Source organism: Ranitomeya imitator, chromosome 1, assembly GCF_032444005.1.
Source record: "Ranitomeya imitator isolate aRanImi1 chromosome 1, aRanImi1.pri, whole genome shotgun sequence".
In the NCBI taxonomy this organism is placed as follows: Eukaryota; Metazoa; Chordata; class Amphibia; order Anura; family Dendrobatidae; genus Ranitomeya; species Ranitomeya imitator.
Window position 1 is genome coordinate 707,907,341 of NC_091282.1, and position 10,694 is coordinate 707,918,034.

Consider the following 10,694-nt stretch of genomic DNA (forward strand, 5'->3'; position numbering starts at 1 on the left):
AAGAAACTGCACCTGGTTTTCCGAAACTGGAAACCACTTTAAAGCGTAAAACGTCATTTTAATTTTATTTGATAAATCAATAGTTCACATGAAAATAAGAATCTTTGTAATATAACTTATCAGAGAAATCTGCTTCTTTCTCCTCCAGGATTGATCTTTCATTTTCAATATTCTCAATTTCTGGGTAAAATCTGCATTCAGTGAAGACAGAAAGTTACATTACTGAGAGAGGAGATGGCAGTTGGTGCTAATAAAGTTCTACAACGGGGGGGGGAGGAGGAGGGAGGAGCTAGTGACAGCTTCTCCTCCTCCTTCCTTTCTACATAGAATTTTATCAGCACCAACTGTCATCTCCTATCTCAGTAATGGGGAATTCTGTCTAAAAATGCACCAAATGTATTAAGTTGTGTGTGCGTAAATTTACCACAATTGATTTCATTTATCTTTTTTTATATTGACATGTGAAATGTCAGTCTTTATAAATCTGCCCATTATTTGTAGCACATTTTATAGCTCAATAGGGAAAAAGACACTGGAAAAACACACTTTGCTGTTTTTTAACGTCTTTCTATGTGTGAAACCACCTTAAGGCCAAATCCACACAAACACATTTTTGTTCCAAGTGTTGTCTGAGAACAATCGGACAGCACATAGACAGCACTCCCAATGTTAGTCCATGCAAATGAGCAATTTTTTTCATGGACTGAATCTCAACATAAAAATATCGCAGCATGCACTAGCTTCTTTGGTGTGTTGGATAAGACTTTACCATTTAGGTCTTTGTGTGCACAAAAAAAAAACGGATTCCATGCAAATCAACCGTATAGCTTTTGATTTTATGGGTACATTGAAATTCTCTAACATAAGAAACTGAATTTGGTCTTATACATTTTTAATAACTGCTGCTGTATAAAAACGGATTGCATGCGAATTGCATACAAATTGCAAACAGACGACAAATTAGAAAAAAAAATCATTTGAGTTTTCTGGAGGAAACGCAGACAATTTTTTTCTACGCTCGGACAATCTTATCCTATGGCTAGGGTCAAAGGAGCACTTTTTCACTTTTTTTCTAATCCAAGAGCGATTATGCTAATCACACTCTGATCAGACTATGATTACAGTGTGATCCAATTTTCAGAGATGAGGAGATGAAAAATTTTTTTCCCATCTTCTCCATGATGTCTGTCCATAAAAATGTGACAGCACATGGATGTCTACCGAGTGCGGTCTGAATTTTTCCATGGACTCATTGACTTGCATGGCAGAGTGTGATCCAATTTAAGGATGCAAATCGGGTGGGCTGTGATATTTTCATAGGTTGGTCAGAGGGAACAAAAATTGGACATGTGCATGGCCATATAGAATAACATTAGCATGAGTGCGATACGATGTTTTGTCAGATCGCACCCTTACCGAAAATACGGTCATCTACATCTGCCCTAAGGCCGGGGTCACACTTGCAAGTGTCTTGCGAGAAACTTGCACGAGTCTCTCGTATCAATACCTAGCATTGCCGCCGACACTCGGGACCGAAGTGTTCGGCTGCTCGTATTTCTATGCAGCTGAACGCTCCGTTCCCGAGTGCCAGCGGCAGTGCCAGGTATTGATGTGAGATCACAAAAAAGTAAAATTTGGGCGTGAAGCCCTAGCCAGCTCACTGACCGCCACAGGTGCTCGGAACTCCGTCAGGACTAGGCATGATCCACAGCATACAAAGAGTAAATGTTCCAGCTCCTTAAAAAAAAATTTCTTTATTGTCCAATAGTTAAAATATCATAGTAGGCACAATCCCTTGTGGATAATAGTATGCACAGAGCAGGCACTAATGATCCGACTACGCGTTTCGATCCTACATGGATCTTTTTCACAGCCGTGAAATAAAAGACAATTGGACAATAAAGAAAACATTTTTTAAGGAGCTGGAACATTTGCTCTTTGTATGATATTGATGTCAGATACTCACGCCAGTTTCTCCCATGGCACTCGCAAGTGTGACCCCGGACTAAGAGTAACACTGCATGCACATGGTCTGTATTTGGTCAGTATTTTACATCAGTATTTGTCAGCCAAAACCTGGAAAAATCCAGAAGTGGTGATGTGTTTCTATTATACTTTTCCTCTGACTGTTCCACTCCTGGTTTTGCCATTTTGCTCTTAACACAAAGGTTCCCCAGAATCCTGGTCTTTTATGTTTAACTAGAGAAACCTGCATTGACTTTAGGAAGTTTGAGACCGAAGCCAGGAATGAATCTTGACTTCTAATTAGCGGTGATACAACAGTTACATAAAGGGTATTGTCCATCTTATCCTTTGGATATTCCATATACCGTATTTCCCGGCGTATAAGATGACTTTTTGACCCCTAAAAATTGTCCCAAAAGTCGGTGGTCGTCTTATACGCCGGGCACGGTGTGTGCAGGGAGCGATCCTGCACTTCGGCGTGTGGTTCCCAGGGTCTGGAGGAGAGGAGACTCTCCTTCAGGCCCTGGGATCCATATTCATGTTAAAAATAAAGAATAAAAATAAAAAACATGGATATACTCACCCTCGGACGGGCCCTGGATCACAGCGCTGCTAGCGTCTCCCTCTGTTCCTTAGAATGCGGTGAGTGTAGGACCTTCAGTGACGTCGCGGTCACATGAGCGGTCAGGTGACTGGTCATACCACACGCTGTATAAGATGACTGGGCGTATAAGATGACCCCCGTCTTATACGGCGGGCATATCCCAAATTCCTTATTTTATATGGAAAAGTTGGGGATCGTCTTATACGCCCAGTCGTCTTATACACCAGAAAATACGGTAGTTATATCACAAATGTGTGATAGATTCAGGACTCACCTCTGAATCCCACACGTATGTGAAGATTGGAGATCCCAGAGGCGGGAGAAGCACCTATGACACATAAGTAATGCAGACTTTCCAAAATGAGCCTACTTTCTACTGTGGCTGCCAAGAAAACAGAAAAATGGAGCATAAGACCAAAAAAGTTTGAAACACGTTGGATGCTATTTCTTTGGGAACATTTTTTGTGAAATGTATGGATTCTGAAAAGTCACAGAATGCAAAAAATAATAATTACATTTTGTCTTGTCAACTGACGTCGTCATTTGGCACCCTATATCTCATACTCATTCATTTCTCAGCCATTGTAAACGGAATGAAATAAATAAATAAATAAGGTAAAGGATAAGTTAAAAAAATACGAAATTATTTAAAACAGTTTTTATTAAATGATAAACAGAATAAATGCAGAAGATATGCATATTAGGCAGTTACTTAATCATTACAAGCCAAGTACGTATGAAACATATCATTTTAAGGGTTCAGTGAATGGCGTAAGCAAAAAAAAATTGTTTTATATTCCTCTCCCAAACAAAACAAATCCTATGAACTACATACCACATTATGTGCCAAAAAAATCATGCCAAAAACATATCTTGAAATGCAAAAAAAAATTATAAAAAATTATGTCTCTCTGATTGTATTGAGCCATGAATTTATTTATACAAAAATAGAAAAAAGTCGCAATGTCTAAAGACAGTTGTCTGAAACACGTTTGCTAAGATTGCCAATGTTTTGCACTGTATTGTTGTTGCGACTTTTTTCTATTTTTGTATGAATAGATACATGGCTTTTAACAGAAGGCTGTGATGCTGGAATATCTTACATTTCCTATTTACTCCTCTTGTTGTGGCACTACGAGTTTCCATGCAATGGATCTTTCCATGGATGAGATGACTTTGCTTCTATTTTTTTTACATTTTGTGTATTAGCGGTCAAAATGATCTCTGTCTTTGAAGGTTTATAAAGAATAAAGATATAAGACATTTACCTGCAGTCCTATATAAAGTGCGCAATTTTGATTCTCAGCTCTGACAGTTACCCCCTAATATATCATTATGATTATTATAATTATTATTATTTATTACAGAACCATTTGATCCATGGCGCTTTACATATATATATATATATATATATATATATATATATATATATTTATATATATATATATATATATATATATATTAGACTTTAATAATTATTTGATCTGTATTTTACAATTAAACTGCTTAATGTAATAAATGATGATTGTAGCATATTATGCATCTATCAAAGAAAGCCAATTCACCAATATATATCAATATATGTGACAACATTAGCAAAACGTGGAATAAAACAATGATTTTTTATGGCTGTGCCCTCAATTTACATAGAAATTGGGGTGAAAAGATGTCTTTTGTCTAAAGTCTATGGTGAAAGAGGGAGAAAAGGAGAGAGAAAAGAATAAAACCAGTGATGAGAGGAGCAAAATAAGTTACAGACGGGCTCTTATCGGGATAATCTGGCCAGTTTTATTCCCTCTTAGACAGCTTTTCTTATTCAGAGTGAAAGTAAATATGTCCCTTATCGCCAGAAGCATGGCTCTTTTCAACAGGTCCTGGGGAGATAGTGTAAAGGCTGAATTGCTTGTACTATCTCACACAGGGCAGGTGGATGCAAATGAAATCTGGGTAGAAAACATCCTGAATAATGCAAAACCAAAGATTTATATCAGCCATCATGAAAAGATGGCAAATTCTCCAAAAAAGCGAATCAATCATTTTAGTTATTTAATTTGTGGTTGTAATTCACGTTGATGCATCCCTTAGTTACACTGAAGAAGGAAAGGGGGTGAGGAGAAGGAGGTGGGGGAGGGTCATTTTAGAAGGGGAATGTTGGTCAGTGCATGCCACCCAGGATGTTATTCACAAGTAACAATTCCCATTATCTGTTCCACTTCGGACTAATCAGACAGAATATGTAAAGATGAATCTTGTTTCCTGTTGTCATTGGGAGGTAAGGGTTATCTCTAGGGAGGAGTGAGGATAAGTGGAGGTGAGAGGAGGGGGCTTCTATTCCCAATAGGGTCTTAAGCACTTGACTCATTCTGGTACTTAGCGTGCCGTAGATTGGGACGGTGTGAATGCGGTTAGTTTATGTTTGTGTGTACACGGGGTGGCATGTTTATATAAACAGCTCCTCTCTGTAAGTGACACTAATATTTTGCCTAGACTGGAGAGAAGAAGGAGCAAAGTGCGGACCCAAGAATAGGCCACCATACCCCACATACCTCTCATACTTTTGGATTATTCCTTCTACAAAGATGTCCTCTTCCAGTAGACTAAGCTTCACAGTCCGGAGAATTTTGGATTTACCGGAATATGATGGCAACGTTATCCCAGCAGACTCATCCTTAAGCAGTTCTCCTTACCCAGACTGGATGGAGAATGAGAGGAACCATTATATATGTAAGTTGGAGATGGTTTAAAATTTAATATAGAATGTCAGGTTTTTTTTACACCACAACTGTTGTGGTTTTGGGACAATCGTATGCCACTATTTGTTAATTAATTACTTTTTTAAGTTTTTCTAGTGATTATGATTTCATGACTACTTTTTCTTGATTGTTTGACTTTTTCTTCTACTTACATAGTTTGTTTTGTTATTTTTCAGCTTCCGATGAGAGTGGCTCAGAGACAACTTTAGCAGACACCATGCAGAGATCTGAAAACACATCGCACAGCCATGAATCCGAGAAGAAGAAGAAGAAAAGAAGAGTACTCTTCTCCAAAGCTCAAACCCTAGAGCTAGAGAGGAGATTTCACCAGCAAAGATATCTCTCAGCCCCTGAAAGGGACCAACTAGCACATATTCTGCAACTCACACCAACCCAGGTGAAGATATGGTTCCAGAACCACAGATATAAGATGAAGAGAGCTAAGCCTGAGGTGAACAGGTCTCCTCCACCTCTACTAAAGCATGTTGTGGTCCCAGTACTGGTTAGAGATGGGAAGCCTTGCCATACTTGCTCTCCAGTCAGCACTACAGACAAGTTGCCCCTTTTTCCCACACTGCCACCTGCAGGAGCTTTTAGTTTTGTCCACAGCTACCACCATAACCAACATCTACCTCACCCGTCCAGTCTTTCCTGGAGATGGTGACCAATGACATTTCAAGAAGATCTCAAAAATGTATAGAAAGGTTATCAAAAGTGGAATGCCAAAAGACTCAAACATTCATCTAGGTCAAAAACTATAGTCCAGAAACTTGCAGCATGGAACTTTATAGTTTTATCAAGTGCTAAACTCTGAAAGAAACTTTGTTACCTATCAGTATTGGTTATAGTGTACCTAGCACTATGCATGTAAATATTGAGAGATTTGTATTTGTGTACATAGATATGATATAATGTGTCCATTTCCATTTAACGGCCAATTAAATGTGTTTTATATCCAATGATCTGTGTTTATCCATTTCGCCTATTTAGAGGTAAGTGGAGGCAGCTTCACCAATATCCTGAACGATTTCAGCATGAATATTATTGAGTAAACTTTTATGTGTTTCTTCTATTACAACTATTCATTGTGATTTATACTCTGAAAAATGGATCTGAAATTGGATACACCGCACAGGTTAGAAAGCCATAACTACCAAGAAAGCAGGTCTATGGTTACTTAAATCACAAAACTTATCCATAGCGATAGCATCAGCAAATGTTCTAACTTTCTCCATTTTATGCAAAAATGCAAGCTATAATCTCACAAAAAATACTTGTTGTTGACAGGTTTTCTTGTTACTACAAAAACATAATGCAGACAATGCACAGGTTTTTAAGAGCTTTTAAACATTTTTAGTTTGTTCATTTTTTTTTTATTGGGTACATGGATATATGATTCCATCTTATGGTCCTCACATGTGTTCTTTGCGAATCTTTTAAACATTAATTTTTTTCATTTCAACTTTACAAACTTAATATTCTTTTCCTTCTGATTACATTTTCCTCATAATTTTGTCTTGCAATCCATAAATCTAACATTTATTAATGTACTCTAATAATGATATGTGAAAACCCCTCAGTAACAATACTTTCCATATATACATATAAATATGCATTATTTCTGTAGGGTTTTGATGGGACATTTATATATATATATCCTTGAGTAAGGTTCTGTGACAGGACCGAAACGTCGCCACATGGGCTAATAAAGTCCGCACTTTTTGCCTATTACTGGAGTGCTGTCTCTTTTTATCTTTATGTATCTGACAGATTATGATATTGTTGGTCCAGGAGGCTTGCATGTAAGTTTTTTTTTAATTTTTTTTTAATTGTTTGGAATTTTTTTGCATGATGGGGTGCTTCATTTCTCTCTCTATATATATTCTTTTAATGATTTAAACAGCAAGGAAAACATCATTTCAGATGAAAAAATAGCCAAAATAAACAGGATAACAAACAGCAAACTACCTTTCAAGAAAGTAAAAACTCGATCTCTGAGAATGATTACTCACGCACATATTACTCATCCACTCTCAATGAGAATGTGCCTATATGAATTAGTGACTACCATACGTACTGATGTATAGATACCTATAGTCTTTTAAGCAAAAAGTTCATTTGCCAGTTTTTTAGGTTAAATAATTTTGACCAAATAAATCTACTAATTAGAATGAAAGAATGTTGGATGTTTGGTACATTGTGATCACCATCACTTTCTTCCTGCAGAAATTACTCAGCTTTCCCATACGACACTCACTACATGGTAATTAGAAATCCCTTCCTTTGTATGTGACAATCAGGTGGCTTGCTGACAGATCCTGAGAAATAATTGATGAGTTCCCATTGATGTAAGCATTACGGAGAAGCTGAGTAATATTTTTTTTACTGTCTGAAAAGACACAAAAAATCATTGTTTAATATAAAAAATGTGGTCATGTTCAATCTTCCTACAAAATCAAGCTGAGTATAGGATCATGATTTATGTTAAGAAAGTGGAGACTTCTACATGTCACACATGCCTAATATTACACCCAAAAGATTTTTGGGAAAAAAATGTTGTGTTCACAACAATTACAATTCTATATTTTTACATTGGCATCTAGCAATAGATTAGTTAATGTGACCTGGAAAAACTTTCCCGATGGTGACAGCCATATGAGGCTACAGGAGATAACAGGGAGCACAAAGTCTGTTAAATCTCCAAACACTTTGGGGCAGGTTCATCAGACAGTTTTGCACCAGATACTTGACATTATCTTCTATGTGCGCAAAACTTTTTCAACTTTTGATTTTTTTGTAAACAGTGTGTCCAGCTGGAGAGAGCGTGCCTGAACGCAGCCCAACAAATTTGTCAGAACTTATACCGAAACAATGTTGTAAATTATAGCAGAAATGGACTCCTGTCCTTGATGCTGAAAGGGTCCATGCCTCTTAATAAATTTGGTGCTCCTTACACTAGCGCACCCTGTATCAAGACTAGAGTGCAATTGATGAATCGGCTCTTAGATATTTTCTTCTAATGAAATGTTTTTCAGGAAACTTTTGTCCAGCAGAGCAGTTTGGTATTAAAAAAAATAACCCAGACTATACTCACTGACCACCGCTGAGTCCCCACCGCTGCTCCCAGTGTCTGTCATTGGCTGCAGTGCTGCCATCACATCAACAACATGGCACCCAATTGGTGAGCTCAGTGGCTTTTGCCACTAACTCATGCAGAGCCACTGAGATTGGTTATTGGTTGCTGGCAATTCAAGAAATTGGAGTAGCGGCAAAGACTCAATAGGGTACCCGGAGAAAATTATTATAGCCCTTTTTTATGCCAAAAGTCACCGGGGAATGAAGATTTCCTGAAGGGACAACCCTTTTAACCCCTTAACGACCAGCGATACGTTTTTTAATAGCGGCTGTTAAGGGTACTTATTCCTCTGTGCTCCCCAGTGTCAGAAAATCTCCAGGGTCTTAGCTTCCGGGGGAAGCCGAGACCCTAGAGAACATGATCAGGGCCGGTTTTTATGTTCCCTGTCATGTGATCGCCATTATTCACTGAATAAAGGCAATCACAAAGAAAAGTCTGGTTTATAATTCACTTCTCTCTTCTGTGATATGATCTGGCAAATCAGAGAAGAGAGAAATGGAGTTCTCCGAGCCCCCGATACCTCCACCATCCCTGGACCATCCTGCTCCATTCCCCAGCTCTCTGTGTCATCTTCCTGGAATAAGTTGGCTGGCACATGCGCAATGCACCCACCGAGATCTGCTGGCCGGTATCCGGCAACAATAGGGAATTTTTCCTATTGGCTCCTTTTGATCACTGTGATAGACCCTATCATAGTGATCAAAATAAAAAAAAAGGAAACCCAAATCCCTCTTTGTCACCCTCTAAGTTAGATAAAAATTGTAAAATAAAAATTTTTTAATTTTTTTAAATTCTTTGCAACTAGGGTTAGGTTTGGGGTTAGGGTAAGGGTTGGGGTTAGGTTTGTGTTAGGGTTGTGGTTAGGATTGGGTTAGGGTTAAGGTTGTGTTAGGGGTGAAGTTAGAATTGTTTTTTTTTTCAAAAGTTAAAAACACAAAATGATGATGATATGATGGCTAGTGTTGAGCGCAAGTGCTCACTACTCGAATTTGCATTGGGTGGTCGGATATGCATGGAGTATCGTGGATTTTTTGGGGGTGTCTAACAGTCTCAAAACATGCGGGGCAGGGACTCGAGCATGTCACTCGAGTACCCATGATATTTGGTGCATACCCAAGCACCTGATGCAAACTGGAGTAGCGTGCGCTTGCGCTCAACACTAGTGCCAACGTATTGATGATCTAATGTTATCAAATTCTGTGTTGTACCTGTGGGTTCAAAATGCGCACTATACCCCTGGTTTCCACTTGTGGGGGGTTTCCACTGTTTAGGCTTATCAGGGGCTCTCCAAATCCAACATGGCATCAGCTCTCGATTCCAGCCAATTTTGCGTTCAAAAAGTCAAATGGTGCTTCTTCTCTTTCCCCACATATGGGGTATTGGCGTACTCAGGAGAAAATGCACAACACATTGTGTGGTCCATTTTCTCTTGTTACCCTTGTGAAAATAAAAAAGTTTGAATCTAAAGTAAATTTTCTGAGAAAAAAATTAAAGGTTCATTTTTTCCTTCCACATTCTATTAATTCCTGTGACTCACCTGAAGGGTTAATATACTTTTTGAATGTGGTTTTGAGTACCTTGAGGGGTGCAGTTTTTAGAATGGTGTCACTTTTGGATATTTTCTGTCATATAGGCCCCTCAAAGTCACTTCAAATATGATGTGGTTCCTATATAAAAATGGTTTTGTAAATTTTGTTGTAAAAATTAGAAATCACTGGTCAACTTTTAACCCTTCTAACTCCCTAACAAAAAAATGATGTTTCCAAAATTGTGCTGATGTAAAGTAGACATGTGGGAAATGTTATTTATCAACTATTTTTTGTGACATACATAACTATTTTATTTAAGGGCACACAAGTTAAAAGTTTGAAAGTTGCTAAAATTTTAAATTTTTTTGCCAAATTTCATTTTTTTTCATAAATAAATACAAGTTATAACGAAGAAATGTTACCACTATCATGAAGTACAATATGTCTCGAAAAAATATTCTCACAATCAGTGGGATCCGTTGAAGAGTTTCAGAGTTAGGCCGGCGTCACACTTGCGAGTTTTACGGACGTAAGAGCGCAGAAACTACGTCCGTAATACTCGCAAAAAATACGGCACAATTATTCTCTATGCCCCTACTCCTATCTGCCGTATTAAACTGATCCGTATTATACGGCTTTCTACGGCGGTAGAAAATCGCAGCATGCTGCATTTGTCACCGTATTGCGCAAATAAAACGTCAATGAAA

The 10,694-nt window shown here is 38.0% G+C and overlaps 1 protein-coding gene across 1 annotated transcript in view; it reads left to right on the plus strand.

The window, feature by feature from the left end:
- Nucleotides 1-5,986, plus strand: part of NKX2-8 (NK2 homeobox 8) — a 31,778-nt gene extending 25,792 nt beyond the window's left edge. The window contains exons 3-4 of the mRNA XM_069730924.1: nt 5,149-5,293; nt 5,499-5,986. Coding sequence (XP_069587025.1) covers nt 5,149-5,293; nt 5,499-5,986 — 633 coding nt within the window. The remainder of the gene's footprint in view (nt 1-5,148; nt 5,294-5,498) is intronic.
- Nucleotides 5,987-10,694: the final 4,708 nt, after the last annotated feature.